This window comes from Sceloporus occidentalis, unplaced genomic scaffold (assembly GCF_023333645.1).
Source record: "Sceloporus occidentalis isolate IW3139 unplaced genomic scaffold, rSceOcc1.0.p SCAF_5, whole genome shotgun sequence".
Lineage (NCBI taxonomy): Eukaryota > Metazoa > Chordata > Lepidosauria > Squamata > Phrynosomatidae > Sceloporus > Sceloporus occidentalis.
In genome coordinates, this window is record NW_028316985.1 from 38,133,284 (window position 1) to 38,154,397 (window position 21,114).

Here is a 21,114-nt window from a genome sequence, read left to right on the forward strand (position 1 = left end):
ATACATAAATACATATGCGCGCGCGCACACACACACACACACACACACACGTATAAATATGCATATATACATCCATGTGGCATGTGGAGACATGCATGTAGCATCCAAATACACACATATATACACACATATACATATACACACACACACACACACACACATATATATATAAACACACACCTTTATATATGTATACATGTATATATATATCTGTGTATGTATATCTGTGTGTGTATACATGTATATCTGTGTGTGTGTATGTATGTCTATATGTATGTACATATATGTATACATATATAAAACATATATATATATATATATATATATATACACACACGCATATACATATACATACATACATGATACTTACCATCACTCTAACATGTTTTGCATTTCCATTATTTTTCAAACTTTGGCTGTAATCCTGCATGGCTCAGTCTAATGTAGTAGTTTCATATGCAGAACTACATGACACTGAACTGTTTACAAGCCTTGAATTTAATGCAGAGCTGCTGAAGCCCTCATCAACAGCCATTCATGCCTGCAGGTGAATAGGATGGGGGAAATCAGTGTCTGGCTATGTCCCTGCAACCAGAAGCGAAGCAATTGCTTCTTCTGCTGAGGTCCACCAGGACTTTCCAAAGGTCTCAGCAAATGATGCTTTGCATCTGGTTATGGGGACACAGTGAAACACTTCTGTTATTTCTCCTCCCCTCATTTTCCTCTAGGCATGAGTGGCCATGACTGCAGGGCTTTAGCAGTTCTACAGTATGTCTGGGAAGAGGCTGGTTGCTACAGAAGGAGAAAGGAAATTGTTGTTGTTGTGTGCCTTCAAGTAATTTCCAACATGACGATGCTAAGACAAACCATGATAGGCAAGATTTGTTCAGAAAGTTCAGAGGAACTTTGCCATTGCCTTCCCCTGAGTCTGAAAGCATGTGACTTGCCCAAGGTCACCGAGTGGGTTTCATGGTCAAGCCAGGAATTGACCGCTGATCTTGAGATTTAGTCCAGCACTCAAACCACTATGCCATACTGGCTCTTAGGAAAGGAATACTAACCTTTAAAAACACATTTGCCTGCATGTGCCACTAACAATGCCAACCTCTGTCCAATTTGTATATGTCTTATCTCCAGAGGCTTCACTCCACACATCTGAGGAAATGGATTAGAGGACATCAAAGCTTATGCTATGATTTTTTCACCAGTTACCATAAAAGATGGTAATTAATTCCTTTATATCTTTTTAAGTCCAACATATGTGCATCATGATGTGTGGGAGCAGATATTATCTGAGCAACCCCAAGGTTGCTGCAAACTCTTGAGCCACAACTAATCCACAAGCCTTGATGTGAACATTCATGTCTGCAAGTACTAATAATCTGGGTTCCAATGCTACTCCAGAGACTACCTTAGTAAACTCGGGCTTTTAGGCAGCAGAATGGGTGGTTGTCATACTTCACTTTAGGAACTGAGAAGCCATGTGGTTGATGAGCTGTCCAGAGATTGAGAGCCAGGGTATCAGTCAGAACCTGGGGAACCAAAACTGACAAGGAGGTGTGCAGATGAGTAGTCTGGATTCAAGAGGGCAGAGTCTTGAATGGGCAATTCATGTTTCCAGTGGGCATAGGGTATTTGTTTCTTCCCTGGTCTAGGAAGACTGGCTGTTCCATGCAAACAGCTGGGGCCATGCTAACTGAGCTGCAGATGTATGAGCCTCTCCCCAAATACCCCAGTCCTGCTAGTATCTCCAAGGTAGACCCTACAATGGTACAGCAACAGCATTCCAATCACCCACTCCATGTCCAACTCTCAAAACCTGATATTTGCTAAACAGGGAATCACGATGAGGATGGATTTACATCACAATGACCCTGCCTTCCTGTTCCGTAAAAGCCTTTAGTGTTGCTAGATTTTAAAACCTGGAGGACAACACATGACAGTTCACCTCTCCTGCTTCATCCACCCAGTTAGGTTCCTGAAATGCACGTGAGATTCACTTGTTCAGCATTTCTCATCTATGGAATAAATGTTCACAGCAGTTATAGCTGTTGACAATGTTTCATGCAATGAGACCTTTAGGACGCACTGGCCTGTTGTTCATTTTCTAGTTAGAGTTCTCCATGAGTGCTCCCATTCAGTGCCCCTGCCCACTCCTTCTAGTCTGTGTCTAGCTGTGTTCAGTTCCAAGTTCTCCCTTCTCTCCCACTTAAGCTCTTTAGAAGGATGGGAAAACAGCCCATCGTTAAAGAGAATGGGTAATGAAAGAAAAGATCATGAAAGAAAAGAGAAAACAATGAAGAGAGATGGATCCATCTGTCATGACATTCTGGAGGTCTGGATATCACACACCTGCAGCTCCTCGTAACTGCTGATTTAGTCAAAAGTTTTGAGTGGTTTTTGCTGTGATCTGCAAGAGTCAAGAGAAGGCCCAGTTGTTCTTTGAAAAAACAGGAATATTCCTAGTCTATGGGACATCAGATGTTTGTTCATGGTGGACAATTCAGCTCCTTCATACCTACACTCCAGGTAAGATGCTCTCTTTCAACATAAGAATCCTCTGGTGGAAGGAAGGAAGGAAGGAAATTAAAAAGAAAGAAATATCAGTAGAAGGGTCACAATGAAGACAAACAAAAGTTTTTAAGAGATCGAAGAGTAGACTGAAACAGATCTACTGTGTGTTGTATATATATTTCTGCTATATTATCCCTATCATACAGGATCTGAAAGTGAAGTTGAAGGCTTTCATGGCTGACTGCCGTAGTTTTTTGTGGGTTTTTCAGGCTATGAGGCTGTGTACTGGAAGAGTTTATTCCTGATGTTTTGCCAGCATCTGTGGCTTGGATCTTCAGAAGTGCTAGCCACAGATGCTGGCGAAACGTCAGGAATAAACTCTTCCAGAACACAACCACATATCCCAAAAAAACCACAAAAAGCTAAGGATCTGAAAGTGTTTGAAACACTAGAAAAACCTGTTTGCTCAAGATGAACATGGGATGGTTATACAACTACCAGCACTACCCCTTTCAAACCATTTTAACTCTCTCAAATGATCATTGTTTCAGTCTCTACATTTCATATAAAAACTGGAGCAAGGAAACAGGCTGAGAGGGGTTCCTTGTCTTGTATCCTGCAGCAGGGAAAGCAAAATGTCTCTCCTAATGCCTTACCATCTTGTGATGTTCTATAAATAATATTTATACAAAATGTTGACAAAGCTTTCTTTAAGAACATTTGTGTATGATGATCTCAGGAACAAACTTCATGTTAGGCAGAAATGCTGCATTTGGGGGGTCTGATAAAATGACCTTGTGGTAAAAAATCAAAGCCCTCCAGTCAGGGCTAAAGCTACAGCATGGAGGGGATATACTCTGGAGAGAGTATAATTTACTCAAATTCACCCGGTGACTTTCCATGGTTGAGTGGGAATTTGAACCCTGGCCTCCAGAGTCATAGTCCTATGTGCAAACCACTATACCACATGGCACTCCAAACATACTTCATAATCTCTGTAATATAAAGCTCTACTATTATACTCAGCCTGACCCTTATAGCCAAACTAGATCAGATAGCATTTATGTTACTAGATAGTTAACACAATGAGTAACTGTATAAATGGATTTAAGAAAATAAATTGTATGTTTGAGGAGTGCACATCCCAAATGAGGGTACTGCAACCTCCATGTTGAAGGGGAGAGACAACATGGAGACCTCCAGAGATTTTGGACTACAGTTAATATAATTCTTCAGTTTGGTCATTCTGACTGTGATTTATGAGAGTGAGTTCCAAAATATCTGGAAGGCATCAGGTTGCCTACCCCTGCTTTAACCTTTGCGCGCCCCCCCCCCCCCACCATTGCCAACCTCTACAACTGCTATTTGCATCATAAGAAATGTTGTAGGGATATGCTTTGGGTCCCATTTGCACTAATAGAAGTCTTTCTTCCTTAGCAGATGGGGTGAAGTAGGAGGAGAGGGACTGATCTATGTCAGGAATCAGCAGAGGAGGAAAAGGGGTTAAAATCCCCAAATCCTGCCCTCCCAAGCTATTAGTCCTAATATCTTATTGCAACTGTGGGTGACTACCTGAATGGCATTCTGCCATAAATGAATAAATGACAAAAATGGCAGAGATGTAGAAAGTTATATTTTGGACTATAATTTCCCCAAACCACTGACAACATTACCAGGGGAATCTGTGAGCTGTAGTCCAAACAGTAACCTTTCTATGCTTTGGGAAATATGCACTGCAACTGCCAGGAGACCATAACTATGTCAATTTTCTTCTTTTTATTTTGCACTGAATGATTACTGCCTCGCACTAATATTTCCTTACCTTTTTTCTTCTTTTCTTTTTTACCTTTAGGAAGAACAGATATAGCAAGTTCATGATGGAGAAGGAGTGTTCTTCCTCTCGCAGGATTCAGAGACATATTCCAACTCTAGGAGCCTCGTCTAATCTCAGCCGCATCCCAGGCCGCTCAGCTCACTCTGTTGGATCTGGAGAATTGGCAGCCTTTAGCCAATTGAAACAGGAAAGTTGCCTCAACTCTTTCATGCAGGACTCCGGGCGGACCTCCTTAGCAAAGGCCAGAGGAATTCCCAGACTTAATTCCCGGCTTGGCCCCCCAAAACCACCCCGTAGCCATGAAGTCCTCACCTCATGCCTTTCTCCCACAACATCACAGCCCCATCAGTGGACAGCAGCCAATGGTTTGGAACCACAGAAACTAAGTTCTCTCTCATTTACTCTTCATAGGGGTAGCAGTCCCTCTCCACCTAGCAGGCAACTTCTCTTACACTCTATGGCAAAGAGAGAATTCAAGAAGGTTCCCCTGAAAAAAGAAGCAATGGGGAGGGGAGGAGAGTTGCGTTTACCAAGCCCTCCATCGCCATCTGGATTACAAACCTTGCCACAAACAGCAGCTGAGAGCTCTACTGATATGCACACTGCCTGCTGCCATGAAGGTGAAAATCATGTTGCAGATACAGAAATATTAGGTCCCCAGAGAAATGTCATCCCCACTGATCCACCATCATCATTTCCTCAGCCATCTCCTGAAATCATACCAAAATGTCCCAGTATTTCAGCCCTAAAGAAGGAAACTGATCAGAAGGAAACTGCTTCTAATGGAAGATGTGATGTTCCAATAGATACAGATGCACCACCAAGTTTGGCTGGATCTAGAAAACTGCTACTTTTCTTCTCCCAGGAGAGTCTTGAGGGACAAAGTGTGGAGACCAACCTCTCCTCTGGCGATTCTATGCCTCCTCTTGTGACAAATACAGCTGGGTTTGAAGGTAAGTCAAAAAGTGAGCGACAGGCTAGGCTTTGGCATATCTATGTGAAATGGTAGGTTCGGTCTTAAACAAAATAAAGTGAGACACAACAACTTAACCCTGTCAATGGCAGTTGGTGGCTCCCTTGTTGGGGTTGTATAAATATACTTTGGGTTTTAGACCATACTTTAAAGGAACTATTTTGGGGATTGGGTTCAGCACCTTGGATAGCTCTTTTAGATTTTATACTAAAGTTGGAGTGGATTCACTACCTCATTGGCATCAGGGCCACCAGTTGCCACTGAAAACCAGAATTTCATATTGATGAAGCAATATTGTGATGTAAAGCAGTTCCATCAGCCCAGGCCATTGGCTGCACTGAAATATTAAACTGGTCAAAGCTAGTTCACATGTGTGAGCCATTCACTTCAAACCCTATCATTTTTCTTGAGGTTGGATGAAATGTTGAAAATAAGTGAATGTATATGAAAACATGCAGCTCTTTTATTCTGACTCAGCTGTTGGTTCAACATCTTGGCCAGCACTATCTACTCCAGTTGCTAGTCACTGCGCAATGATGTTTTCCAGCCTTGCTACTCTGGAGGCAACCAGTAATCAGACAGAGATAGTCTACAACAGAGCTTGAAACAGGTACTTTGAGGACCAACATTCTCAACCAGCATGGCCAGTAGTCAAGTTGTAAAGAGGATTCTGGAAGCTGTCAGTGCCCCCACCCCCTCCCAGGTTGCCAAGCTTGATTGTTTCTTTAAAAGATTTAAATGATATTAAAAATAGCTTAACAAAATTCCATAATAACAATAAACACAAGTAAAAATAAAACAGACAGAGTTTGAAAACAGTATGGTAAGAGATAGAAAAAAGAGAGGAAAATGTAGTTATTTACTAATTCAGTAGTTACTTAGCCAGCTACAGACTAAACAATTTGATTTTATTTATTTATTTCAAGGATTTATATCCCACAGTGGGATCCAAGGACACAGATATAGCAAAGCAAAGCACGTTCTGAAATAAAATAAAATTAATGGTTGTCATTCTACATAACTACCTTAGTTACATGCCTAGGTAGTGTCCTTTGGCTTGACACCCCCTTCCCATCCAGTCTCACCAGGCACCATCTTCTGCAAGCAACCGGGGTCTGTTCTCTTGCAGCTAACTGATGCTTCCACCACTCTTCTGAAAGCAATCACTAGAACAGTCAGAAACAGGATGTCTGCCATAGTTCCCACTCTCACTGGAGATCACTTGCAGGAGTGGGAGTAGAATGCATCCTGAACAATAGGGGGAAAGACCACTGTTGCTTGCAGCACCTGCTATTCAGTAAATCAAGACTGAGGGACTTTCATAATCCCTACGTATTCCCTACACTACAGTTGGCCCTTCATATTTTCAGGGTTTCTGTTCTCCATGGATGGCAAAAAAATGAGACTTCAAGTCCCATTCTTTTCAATGGCAGTGTGCCATGCATGCACCCACACTGGCATGGCCATGTGCCATCATTGGGGAGAATGGGGCAGGGCCATCCATGGATGCTCCAATCTGTGCATGGCAAGCCCAAGGTTGGAAAATGCCACCTGTATTGAATACATAAGGACTGAGAATACAGATCAGTCACAAATGCATAATTCTAGGTTGCATATTCATAACTGCAGTTAACATTTAAATTTCAACATTATCTACCAAAGCAAACTATCACAAGTTCCATCTGGCTCCTTGTCTAACTGAAGTCTTAGAGTATCTGAAATCATTTCCTCTGAAGATGTCACCAGTGGCTGAATCTGACGCCATATATTTTCAAAACATAAACTCTACTATCAAGCAAGATCAGTGATCTGATCACTGTGGCTGCACAAGTAACTGCTGGCTATTGAAAACAACCTGGTTCAAACCGGAAATTCTCCCTATAGTCTTTGTTTGGATCAAAACTTACACAGGGTTAAGTGTCAAAAGGTACAGCTAAACAATTTGGGTGAACTTTCCTAGAGCTCCTCTAGATGGGGCAAAAGTCTGTACTTGTAGTTCTCTGGTGTTTTCTTTTTTAAATACCCTAATGACATTTCTGTTGCCCTGGACTATTTTGTGGCCATTACTGATGCCAACTGCAACATTTTATTCCCATTTTCAAGTGGGTTTCTTTTTAATTCTGAAACATATCAGAATTAAACATGTTCGCTCTTCTTCTCCTTTCTTTTTTTTAATTTTTTTTAGATTTATAGTGCATCAGCAAAATAACACTTTTGCCCTATAATTCTAAAAATTCTTTATTACTAGGCCGATTAGGAAGAACCCTTAGTGTTTGTTCCCATAGCATGACCATTAACAAAGGAAATGCAACTTTAAGTGCATAGACCGTTGGTGTATCATGCTTAGAATTGTCTTCAGTGACTTGTAACAGATCTCTGGGGTCTTAAGGGCATGTCACTCTGCACAATGTTAGCACAATGATTCCACTTTCACTGAAATGCAACATCTTATGCAATCCTGGGATGAGCAGCTTAAGGAGTGGTACTGAGTGGTACTGAGCCAGCATGGTGTAGTGGTTTGAGTAATGGACTATGACTGTGGAGATCAAGATTCAAATCCTTGCTTAGCCATGAAATCCACTGGACAACCTTGGACAAGTCACACTGTCTCAACCTCAGAGGATGGCAATTGCAACCCCCCTCTGAAGAAATTTGTCAGGAAAACTCCATGAGAGGGTTGTGTTAGGATCACCATAAGTTGGAAATGACTTGAAGGCACACAACAATAACAAATTTAGAATTCTCTCCCAGAGAGCTTTATTGCCTCACCAAGCTACAGACTCCAGGAGTCTGCAATAAACAGGCATGGCAGTTAAAATAGAATCATAGTGCTAAAACTGCACAATGTGAAAGGTTCTTTAGAGGAGGTGACAGGAATTAAATGCATCACTTTTTGCACACAAGACATGGGTCCAAAACACACTGCAGAAATAATCCAGTTTGAGACCACTTTAGATGCCCTAGCTCAGTGCTAGGGAATCCTGGGAATTGTAGTTTATTGTGGCACCAGACCTCTCTGACAGAGAAGGCAAAATGTTTCACAAAACTACAGTTCCCTGAATTCCTATGGGGAGTTAAAGCAGTCTCAAACTGGATTATTTCTGCAGTGTGTTTTGGACCATTGGCTTTACTGTAGTGCTCAGATACATCTCCTCTCTCAAATATATGATTATATAGATGTCATCTGTGCCTGTTCAGTGTTGTCATCCAAATGTTAAGCTAGAAGTATAATAGATTCATCATATGTGATACTATCTTAAACTATGGAATGCTGTGCTGATGTCCAGTACAGAGCACACTGTAATTCTTCCTGGATCCTTGCTTTAGTCCTGCTTCAGGTGATGCCCACTTTTGCACCCAAAGGGAGCAGAAATATTGTGCACATCCATCAGTCATCCTAAGCAAGAAAGACTGCCTAAGTGTGCTTTCATATTGATATATCTCACTCCATAGTTATATGGGTTATGGCTCCCCAGCCTGGTTGCATGCAATGAAATTCATTTGTAAAGGACTGTCATGGTTAAGTCTCTCTATGAGCTGTTCCCTTTTTTATCTCCTGTGAAAATTGCTTCCCGTTGCACATGGTGGGCTTCTCTCTCCATCTGCCAAAGCAAGCACAAATCTCTTAGAGATGTGGAGAGCTGGAGGTGTGGACTAGACACACCTCCCAGCTCTAAGGCTTTCATGCTCACCATGACAAATGCACCGAGACACACACAGATGTGGATGCCTACAGGGGCATTGGAGAGACATCGGGGTGCACTATGTGCACTGACAGGAAGGCAGATTTCTCCTTACTTGGCCTGACACACAGATCATTGCTGGCAGACATTCCACATCTCTGTGCAGCAGGGCACATCTCCTTGCAGTTTCCAAAGACTCAGGATAATAGAAGCGGTAGAGAGAACCAGCATGGTGTTGCAGTTTGGACTACGGCTCTGGAGACCAGGGTTTGATTCCCATCTCAGCCATGAAACCCACTGGGTGAACTTGGGCCAGTCACACTCTCTCAGCCTCAGGGAAGACAATGGCCAACCTCCTCTGAGCAAATGTTGCCAAGAAAACCTCATGTTAGGGTCACCATCCGTCGGCACACAGTACACACACATTACATGCAAATAGAGGAAGAATGCTATCCAAGTCAGAAGCCTGCTTCCTAGATACCCCAGTATGGCTGGAAACATATCTAAAATATTGGGGGAGTTCAAATCCTGAACGTTGTGGCTGGAGGAAGGAGTTAACAGTCCTTTTGCATGAAACTAGCTGCTCTCTCCAGAGATGCTCAGCAGACAATGCCATAGGGAAGCTGCTGAAGAACAAGGAAGAGGAGGAGGAGGAAGAGAGGCAAGAGGAAAAAAAAATTAAAATAGATGTGTGTGTGTGTGTGTAGGGGTAAACATGTCTCTGGCTCCATCTTTCTAGTCCATTTAACACACACACACACACACACACCCTTCCCTTTTTTCAGGAAAACACATTTTCCTCCTTACCAATCCAGACAAGGCCTCCCAGGTCCTGGATCTATAGGGCCGCCCTAGATCCCTGAGGGAAAAAAGGGGGAGGCAGCTGTGTGTGTGTGTGTGTGTGTGTGTGTGTGGTGGGGAGATTTTGCAGGGATGGGGACTAGGCAGGTCATGTGATGTGGTGGTGGTGGTAGTAGCTGCTGGAAACCTCCTTTAGAGAAGAAGAGGGGAAAAGCAAGGGGAGGGGAGAGAGAAAGAGACTGAGAGAAAGCGAGGTGCCACCCACTCTGAAATCTTCTCTGGTGGCTGGGGGGTAGCTTTGGGGAACAGAAAAAAAAAGAAAGGAGACAACCCCCCCAGCCAGAGACAAAAGAAGGATTCATGTTCAAAGGTAAGTCGGGAGGTGGTGGTACAGGAGGATGCTCTGGCCAGGTGCAAGGCGTTGGTTCATGAGGCTGCTCTGGCTAGGCACAAGGGGGGGGGGGAGTCGAGGGGGATGCTGTTGCTGGAAGCAAGGTGGTGGTCCATGAGGATGCTGGGGGTGGTCCATGAGGATGCCCCTGCTAGGCATGGCGGGGGTCCTTGAGGATGCTGTTGCTGGGAGCAAGGTAGTGGTCCATGAGGATGCTCTGCCCAGGCGCAGGGATGCAGAAGAAGGAGAAGGAGGGATGTTGAGCAGCTGCAGGCTCTCTCTGTGTGTCTTGGCTCCTTTCATTCTCTTTCCTGGGAAGAAGGAGAGACCAGCCAGGGCCAAGCCAAGCTTGGCAGCCGGGCAAAGCCGGGGGAAAGGGAAATCGTCTCTTCCTCCCCATCCTTTCCCCATCTGGCTGGTCAGGGGGGAGGCTGGAGAGGCGTCCAACCCAGAGAGAGGCTTTTGTGGAAGAGGGAGGGAGGGAGGAATGGAGGACAGCCTGGAGGCCAGCTGGCCCAGGGGCGTGGGAGCAGCTGCTCTGCTTTCTGGCCCTGTGGATGGGCCAGGTTTGGAGCCCTGGAGGCTGTGGGGCACAGGGGTGGTAAGGAGAAGTAGAGGAAAGCAGTGGAAGGTGGAAAGACCCTGGAGTCTGTGGCTTGTGAAGGTGGGGAAGAGAAAGCACCTCCTCAGTAGGTGAGGATCTTGGGTGGGGAATATCCTTTCTCCATATTAAGGGGGAGACAGGGAGAGAAGAGTGGGTGGGTGCAGTTGAGAGGGAGGTTGCTTCTGCACTGCAGAATTACTCTGGTTTGATTCCACTTTAAGTGCCATGGCTCCATGGTATGGACTTCTGGGAATGGTCACTCTGGTGCCACAATAAACGACCATTCCCAGAATTCCATACCATGGAGCCATGGCAGTTAAAGTGGGATCAAGCCAGATTACTTCTGCAGCGCAGATGCAGCCTGTGTTAACAATGGGAGTTGTGAGACTGCTAGGGGATAGGGCCAGGATCAAAGAAGAGCCAGTCTTTTGTGTGTATGTGTCTTCAAGCAGCTTCAGTGATCATGGTGATGGGGGGCGGGGGAGGAGAGAAAGGCTACACCATCCTGGTTGGACTATGCAAAGGTCTCCTCCTGCTCTGATGAACCATCACCAAGAAGCATGAGAAGCTCATAAAGAGAGCCAGATCGAAGGCCCATCTATTGTCTTCACTGACTGTGAATAATGGCTCTCAGAAAGGGATATTTGCCTTTCCTGCCTGGCAGTGTTGGGGACTGAACTTGGGCCCTTTTGCATGTAAAGCATGTTACCCCTTACTACAGACTTCCAGCTCTTTTCTTAGATTGCAACATAGTCCTGAGTGGAAAATATGATAGGGAAGAGAATAGTACAATAACTAGGTGTGTGTGTTTGGGGGTGATGGTGGTGGATAGCTCTGTTCTGTCTGTATTTTGTTCTCCATGGTGATGATCCAAATTTAGGTAATGGTGGCCTGCCACAGCACCAGCTTCAAAAAGTTTGGACAGGGTAAAGTTAAGGCTATAAGCCACACATAAATTAGTCCTGTATTTCTGAGATGCCGTGTTTAGGCTTCTACTCATTTTTTTATTTTTAAAGGGTTTGGGTTCTATTCCTTCTAGAAGTCAAGTATCATTGTGCAGATTAGTGAACACTGCTTGGGATTATTCACATGCTCAAGAGCACACCCTTTTTTGAAAATCTTTTTATGTGTTCCAAGGCTGATGTATGAATTATTTTAAAATGGGGTTGAAGACATGAAGGTTCGGGTTCAATGAATTTTGACGTGTGCATGTTTTGCCTCTAGTCATATGGTGTACAAAACCAAGGGGCAGGATTTGAGTCCAGCCTATGAGATTGTGACCTACTTAAGAGTGGTATTGTTCTAAAGATCTACATGCTTTTTGCATTATATAGTAATGAAAAGCCCTAGTTTTACAGTTTTGGGGCTGGTGTGTGAGATGAGGCTCTTATTGCCTGCCTATTTCTATGAACAGAGAGAGAGTGTGGAGAAGAGTTTCTAAATAATATTGCCTTCCATTTATAGCTCTCCTGTGTTTTCCCCAGTATTTCTTCCATCTTTGTTTCCCCCCCTTATTATTATTATTATTATTATTATAAAAATCCCTTAAGAAGTGAAAAAGGGCATAGTTGCACAAAGCCTTTTGATTGGCAGGGTAGTCATAGGAGCCATTTATCTGAAAGCACTGGGGAAAATAACACCTGCATCTTATGCTTCTGTGCTTCCATAAAGGAGAAAACTGATCATTTAAGAAAAGTAAAAGGCGAAAGATTTATACGATATGAAGAGAAACCAGAGTTGTCAGAAAAGTGACAATTGGAAACCCACATGGAAACTATTTCAATAACAGGAGCTTGACTTCCAGAAGTGTACATTCAGTGTGCACCTTTTGTGCATGCTAGATGTGATGTGTGGGCACTTCCAAAGGCTTCAAGGGAAATAGGATCCCTAAATAACAGGCAGCATTTTTAGTGAAACTGGAGGTGTATTGGAAGAGAGCTGGATTATTATTAGGACAATTAGTGTTACTCAGACAGGGACAAGGAAGGGAATTCTGCAGCTTGCATATGTTATTTATACTTCAATGCTGTAGAAGAAACCAAGGAACTGAACTTGAGGAGATGCCATGAAGCAGTAGGAAGGGAGGTAGAAAAAGAGGAGAAAAATAGCCTTCCATATATAAGACAGATGGAGAGATAGATGTAGAAAGAACCAGAATTTATGGATTTTCATCAGGTCCCAAAGTAATACAGCAAAGAACAGCCAGCATAATGGTTTGAGTGTTGGACTAGGACTCTTGGAGACCAGGGTTTGAATCCACTGGGTGACCTTGGGCACAGTCACCTTCTCTCAACCTCACAGAAAGGCAATGGCAAACCCCCTCTAAACAAATCTTGCCAATAAAACCCTGTGATACATTTGCCTTTGTTGCTGTTGACAGTTGACTTTGATTTATGGTAAACCTATGAGTGAGAGACCTCCAAGTCACTCTGTCCTCAACAGCTCCACTTGTGTCTTGCAAACTCAGGATTCTGGCTTTCTCTGCTGAGTCTATCTACCTGTAAAAGAGTTCTCCTCTTTTCCTACTGTCTTTTACCAGTCTTCTATCTGCAGAATTCTCCTCTGGCACCATATCTCAGATGAGTTGATTCTCTTCCTATCAGCCTTCTGTCCAACTTTCACAACCATACATAGCAACTGAGAATACAGTGACATGGACGATCCTGACCTTGGCATTGAATAATATATTCATTAAATTTTAGGCTCTTGTCTAGTTCTTTCATAGCTGCCCTTCCAAATACTATTATTCTTCTGATTTCTTGACTGCAATCTCCATTTTTATTTATGACTGAGCCAAGGTATAGGAATTTTTTTACTATCTCAATATCTTCATTGTCTACTTTAAAGTTATGTAAATCATTTGTGGTCATTAAAGTGTGCCTGCATCATATGTGGCCGTGCCTATGTCCAGCGTATGTTGGAAACCGCACTGGAAAGACATTTTCTGCATCCCATGGTGCACTGGGCGCGCACCACAGAAACAAGTCCCATTAGTTCTAATGGGGCTTGACTTTATGTGTTTTTTCCCTTACGCAGTGGGGAACAGATCCCCCGCATAAGAGAAGGGCCAACTGTATTTTTGTCTTCTTAATATTCAGCTCTATAATTGCCTTTGCACTTTCTTCCTTGACTTCTTCAGCAGTTGTTCCAAGTCTTTGTTATTTTCTGCTAAAAGTTTGGTGCCATCTGCATATCTTAAACTATTGATATTCCTTTCACCAGTTTCACACCTCTTTCTCAGAATGTAATCCAGCCCTATGTGTAATGCATTTGGCATACATTAAACAAACGGGTGATAAAATGCAACCTTGCCTGGCTCCCTTGCCTATTGGAAATCATTCTGTTTATCCACATTTGGAGAGTTTTGGCGTACAGCTTCCAAAAGGCCTAGCTAGTTTGGCCAGTAGTCAGGAATTCTAGACAGTGAAGTACAAAATATTTCAAGGACCAAAGGTTGAGAACTACACAATTAAATGTTTTGCTATGATCTGTAACACATAAGCTGATTTTCTTCTGAAATTCCTCAATGCAATTTATTATCCAACATATATTTAAAATATGACTCCTCATGCCTCTTCCTCTTCTGAACCCAGCTTGGACATTTGACATTTATTGCTCCATATATGGTGAAAGTCTTTGCTGCAGAATTTTGAGCATCATTTTCCTTGCATGTGAGATCAGTATAATGGTCTAATGGTTACTGCAATTCTTGGTGTGACCTTTCTTGAGAACTGGAATGTACATTGAGCAATGGATTGGATTTGAATGTATATTGAGTTTGAGTTATATCCCTTGACTGCTTTTGCTATGTTTCTCTTCTCTATTAATGCCATCCCATATCTATGTAGATTTCCATTTCCTAAATAAAACACTGTAAGTTATCAGACTGAAAATGCCCTATTCCTGTTTTCTCTAAGTGATCCTCCTCCAGTCTTGCCCCTCACTACTGCTGCTGCCCAGTAGCTGTTTGGCGCATTTACTTTGACTCCTCAGCAAAAGCCTATCTGACATGGGAAATTCTACCAGCAGCATAGCCTCTTGCCTCACAGGAGCATGCAATCTCACCACTGCAGAAAGGTAGTGCCATGGTGGGAGATTTGTCCTAGGGTTCCAGTAAGTCAGAAATGGCTTGAAGAGACACAACCACACAGCAGCAAAGAACAGAGTAATATAACTCTCACAATCAGCTAAATGTTATTATTACCTAACTTAGCACTTAGAGGGAAATCATCTTCTGGATGCAAAATGTTTCATAATGCAACCCAAGATATGTTGTCACCTAAGGCAGAAAATCTAAACAGTGTCCCAAAGATGGCAACAATATAAAAGTAAAGTATGTGTGTAAAGTTATAAATATAATATAAAAGTATAAAAATAATGTATATACAAATATAGAAATGACAATTTGCTGTCCTTAACAGTACTTCTACCTGCCCCCCCAACTGACACTTGAAGCAGGCTGCCTTGACCTATTTAATGGTACTCTCCCCCCCCCCCCCCCCCCTCCATTTTACCACTGAAATTCTGGCAAAACAGAACATGTCCCTCATAAAACCTTCAGCAAAACCAATCTTGCCAGATTATATTTTTGGAATCCTCCTTCTACAATCCTCTAGTATTTTTTTTAAAATAGCTATAGGATGTAAATGAAAAAGGAAAGAAAAACACCAGCTTAGGCGACAGACAAACTAACAAAAATGAACACAAATTCATGTACACAAAATGAGATGTGAAGAAGGCATCTGTAGTAAATGCCAATCCTCTCTCCCCCCTCACACTGCCACTATGGATATAGGTCAGGGTTAGGCAAGTTGTTTTTGCAGCTTCTGTCCCTCCCCCTGGAATACCATTGAAAACATAGTTGCACAAAAATGCCTCTTCCCCACATTGGGGTCCTCCAGGAGCAGTGGTTCTGCAGCAGAACAGGGTAGGGGGTCATCCAATCGCCAAAACAAAAAGAAAAAGAAATCCAGAATTAGACTTCCATCCACTTCCAGTTCTGATTTATTTATTTATTTTTAAAAACTGACATATTGTTTTCCTTCGGGAGCTGTTGAAGTACATAGTACATCCTGAGTAGCAAAACCTGGGTTCCAGATCCTCTGAGGTCCTCTCCTACTGCTGTTGCTGCTGTTTATTGCTGCTAAAGAAGGAAGGAAGGAATATCTGGAGCTGTCTTTTGCACAGTAAGCCATCCCTTTTAGAGCAACAACAGCAGAGCAGAGAAAAACATGACCTCTCCAGAAGACCCCATCATCCACCATGTTTTTGCTTTAAGTTCAAGAATTGTGTCTATGTTTGCTGCCAGCTCCCAGATAGTTGACTGGAAAGTGAGGGCTGCACTGAACAAATCTACATTCTTGCATATGAGAGAGAGCAAGAATTCTCCTACTTCATGCAGAGTTCAGTACCTTGGACAGGTCATTTAAACTTCTGAGTACAACCCAGAGCAGATACGCCTCTCCACTGAAATGGAATCCATCAGTCACTGGAGAAGGAATAAGATACTGATACTGAATTTGGCAACCCATCCTGCAATTTCTTTTTTGAAGGTAATCAGTGTCACACAAAATCATGGTCTGAACCATTGTGAAAGTTCAGCACAGACCCTTGAAGACTACCTTGAAACCACAGCTAATGCAGATGCTGTGTATCTGCTAGGATTGTAACCAACATAATCAGGTGGAACAATATTGTACCAATTTTGAAGGAGTTGCCTGGTTCCTGGTTGCCAGTGTGTATGTGTGAAGCTGTAAACAGCTTGGAAACAAAACTTTACAAGAGCATCTATCACCAGATGATCCTGAAAGTGAGGAAAGAGAATCACAACATATAGAGCATCTATCACCAGATGATCCTGAAAGTGAGGAAAGAGAATCACAACATATTCTCCATCTACCTAGAGGTCATCATGTGTTATAAAGTGTGTGAGAGAGCTATTTCAGCTGTGGTTCTCCAGTTATAGAATCCCCTCACCTGAGGTGTTGTTGGCACCAACTCTGCAAATGTTCTGAAATGAGTTCAATTATTTATTTATTTTAACAAATTGTAGTACATTTTAAGTGGCTGATTTGGTCCGTTTTACTGCACTTGTTGCTTTTATTTGTTCTGATGACATCTTTTGATGTTAGGTAATGCTTTAATTACATTTTATCATGTGTTGTTGTCTGCCTTCAAGTCATTTCTGACTTATGAAGACCCTAAGGTGAACCTATCACAGGCTTTTCTGGAGCCAAGAGTGTGTGACTCACCCAAGGTTACCTAGAAGTTTTCCACGGTGAAGCAGCAAATTGAACCCTGATCTCCAGAGTTCTTATCCTACATTTACACCATTACAACATACTGGCTCTCATGATCGTTATATTAATTACATATGAAATCATTTTTTTATCATTTTAACCATATTTGTACACAGACTTGGTACCTTAAGGATGAAGTTCTATTTTTTTTAAAAAAAAAATAGATAAATAAGCAAGCAAGCAAAAACAAAGATCTGGGACATCTTATATGAAACAATAGTGCTATGGGAATTGCTTCTGAGCAGACAATTAAGGGACCAACATACATATATCTTAGGGTCAGATTTGGCTCCATGGCCACTAGTTGCTGGCCCAAGTCAAATATATTCCAAACAGAAACTACAGTACTAGAGTCCCAGAGGATAAAGAAGGCGTTTAACAAAGAGGAAAACTTCATAGGAGAGGCAGATCCTTTGCCAGGCTTTCCTTGGATCAAAGAAAAAACCTTGGCAGAAATAGAGCAGACAGGAATTCTTGCTGCCTGTTCAGAATAAGGACAATTCAAGTGGCAAAGGTTGCTTGGTTTCTCAAAGTATGCCAAAGGTTGTGAAGAAATAGCTGTATTAGGTGTGGGAAAATGGCATAATGAAGGAAACAGAAATGGGCCAAAACTGAACTGACCAGGACAAGCCCAGAAATGGTAACTAACCAGTTTAAAATAGTGTGTATCTGAGAGATTTTGTGACACTCTGCTTTCACCCCCCAGGAACTTGGGAAAGTTACTTTTTTTAATGACAGGTCCCAGAATTGACCAGCTAGCATGGCCAGAGGACTATTTTTGTTTTGTAATCCCACATTACTAAGCACTGGGTGGTTCAGAATTAAATTAAATTAAAATATGATATTCATGCATATGGCGAGCACATGATGCCAGGGCTATTTTAAGTAGATTCGTGTGGTTTGCAGGATGGAACTGTGTTGGGTATTTCTCCTGTCATGATTAAAAGTGGGGAGAGGGGAATAAAAGTTGTCAGAGAACTGCATGTGCTCTTCATGCTTTGTCAGGAAACTGGAGCATTTTGGGGTTGGGTGGGAGCAGCTTCGAGAGAGGTTTTTTTAAAAGACAACATAACCTTCAGGAGATGCTCTGTCAACACAGAAATCACAGACTCATTGTGAAATGTCAACAGCAGGTTTCTAGCTGAGGAGAGCTCCTTTTAGCCTTCACATCCCATCAGTGCATTTGAGGAAGTAGACTGGAATCCACAAAAGCTCTTGCTAAAATAAATCAGTTAATCTGAAAGATGGACAAATCCAAATGGGTGAAAGTAACCCTAATTGTGCCTGATAGCATACAGCGGTTTCTGCATTTAAATTCTCTCTTCTCATGACCAACACATACACCCAAATGTATCAGTAACTATTCCCATGCATTTCTGTCCTTGGCAGATAGTTTTCCTTAGTGAGATAAAAGTGATAATTGTATTATGTTCTCAGTGCAGTTTCTTTTAACCTTCTCTGAACAAACCCAGCTCCCTAAAGCCCTGTGCAGACCGGCCTTAAAGGCAGGCTTGGGGATGGAGTCGGGGCGGAGTGTCCACAGGGCAGTGTGATGTTGTGCGCCACTCCATATAGCGCATAGTGTCACAGTGCTCCTCAACTGAAGAAGCACCGTAAAGCCACGGCGCTGGAGCTATCATGCCCTTCGCAGGACCATGGCATGCAGTTAATGCGGTCCCATTCTGGCTGTAAAAGTGTGATGCTGTGCTCCTAAGTCTCTCGTCATAAGGCATGGTTTCCAGACCCTTCACCATTTTGGCTGTCCTCCTCTGGACATGCTCCACCTTGTCAACATCCTTTTTGAATTGTGATGCCCAGAAATGGAGGCAGTATTCAAGATAAGGCTTGACCAAAACAGAATAGAGTGGCACTATTACTTCCCTTGATCTATACACTATACTTCTATTGATGCAGCCTAGAATCACATTGACCTTTTTAGCTGCCACATCACACTATTGACACCTCTTCAGCTTGTGGTCTACTAGGACTCCTAGATCCGTTTCACATGTAGTCGTGTTAAGCAGGTGTCCCCCATCCTATATCTATGCATTTCATTTTTTTCTAAGTGCAGTACCTTACAGATCTCCCTGTTGAAATACATTTTATTACCTTTGGCCCAGCTTTCTTCAGCTATGCCAAGCTTTGGGAAACTAATGTTTTTAGACTACAACTTGAGATTCTGGTGGTAGTCTAAAAAGATAATATTTCCAAGTTCTGAGCCCTACAGTATCCTGAGTTGTTTTAAAGGGCTTCTTCACAGCACTCACTATAAGAACTTGGCACTGAATAAATGAATACAGGAAGCCACTATATAGAGGCTGAGAAACTGTTTAAAGTATTTGGGCATTGCTATTGGTACTGGATGTTCCATGAATGGGTAGGACAAGTTTCTTAAGGAGTGCAGCTGTCTCTGTGGTAGAAGGGCCACAAGTACTTTACTTTCATTAAGCTCAAAAGATGTTGGTTTCTTTCAGCTCTTTGAAAAAGTATTGAAAGGATTTTTTTTTAAAAACAACTGCAGAAAACGCTAGCAGAATGAATCCCTTGTCTTCTGGGAGAAAGAAATATAAGACAGCTGGACTATGAACTAGGCTAAGGGGAAATGCCTGATCTTTAGATCCACGCTATCTGTCCAAAGAAAGTACTGTATTAGTTTTGTCCAATTGTGTAAACAGAAATGCAATGGTATTGCAACTTTCCATTAATTGCTATGGGTAGTTGAAATCTTTCTGTTTGAGCTACTTGTTTTTGACTAGGGATAGGATTGTGTAAAGACTATCTTTTTATATTTGGAGGAGTTTATGTTGTCAGCTTGTTGTTCTCTGCTATATGTTGTGTGTCATGTTGAGAGCTGAAAATAAGTCAGTATGAGTACTAATGGACTTAAGCAGGGTAGACTTCAGCTGAATATTAGCTGAAACTTTGTAATAGTAACAGTTTGATTACACAAGCAACTATCTGGATGGAGAAGTGGGAGCTGTCTCCAACTATAGGTCTTAATGCTTCCAAGAGGATGTTACCCTACCTATCATACAAATCCCCCTTTAACATGATGATTTTATCTTTGTGTAATTGTTACTGCAATAAACTGAGAAGAGTGTATTTATGGGCCACATTTAATCCTGAATTTCACAGTGGGCCAGCTAGTTTCCAAATTACAGATAGGGTTGCCAGATCTCAGGACCCAGCTCTGAGTATCTAGTTTCATGGACCAGATAGAAAATGAGGATCCAAATTCTTGGTTTGGTGGGCTCAGCTTCAGGAAAGAGGAAATGCTTGTGTGCAAATCTTTAGCTCAGCTGGTAGAGCAGCAGCTAGCTGTGATTTGGAAGGCTTCATGGATTTGTTGCTGCAACTGACAAAGACTCCCCAGGGTTCTATATATTTACTTAGGAGTTTATCACATTGTTAAAAAACGCGACTTACCATTGCCGTTTCCAATTCAAATCTGGGATACATCCGGATATTATTGCACTCATTTTGCTGCTGATGCCGCCGGTCAAGTGCAGCCTGGCTAACTTCCAGCTAGAATCCAAGCTCAGCCGGCCTCTTTTCAAAACAGTGAAGGTCCTGGCTTTGCAAATTGGCCAGCTGAGCTTGGATTCTAGCTGGAAGTTAAATGGGATGCACTCGGCCGGTGGCATTGGCAGCAAAATAAGTGCAATAATATCCAGATGTATCCTAAATTTGAATTGAAAATGGCAGCAGTAATTCATGTTTTTAGCAGTTCAATAAACTCCTTAGTTAGCTTCCTTCTTGCATTCCAATTGTTGTGGTATCAGGACTCACAGGACTTCTGCCCCGCATCCACTTTCTGGCTACAAGCAAGCTAGATTAAATGTTTCTTATCCAGTCTCCCTGAGTAAGTGAGAAGGAATATTTCCCTCATTTCACCTAGATCTAGGAACAGCCACTTTAACTAAGATTTCTGTCTTTCCACATGGGAAAATATGCTCTCTGTTTCACTCTCTCTCTCTCTCTGTGTGTGCTTGAATGACAAGCTTTGAGCCACTGT

General features: G+C 42.4%; 1 protein-coding gene across 2 annotated transcripts in view; it reads left to right on the plus strand.

Annotated features, from left to right (window-relative positions):
* The first annotated feature begins 4,388 nt into the window (after nt 1-4,388).
* Nucleotides 4,389-21,114, plus strand: part of SEPTIN3 (septin 3) — a 34,480-nt gene continuing 17,754 nt past the window's right edge. The window contains exon 1 of one of the 2 annotated variants that reach the window (XM_089523740.1): nt 4,389-5,301. In XM_089523740.1, the coding sequence (XP_089379866.1) occupies nt 4,389-5,301 (913 nt within the window). Of the gene's footprint in view, nt 5,302-9,920; nt 10,176-21,114 lie in introns of those variants that run through there. The other variant, XM_089523742.1, reaches the window with a different exon arrangement.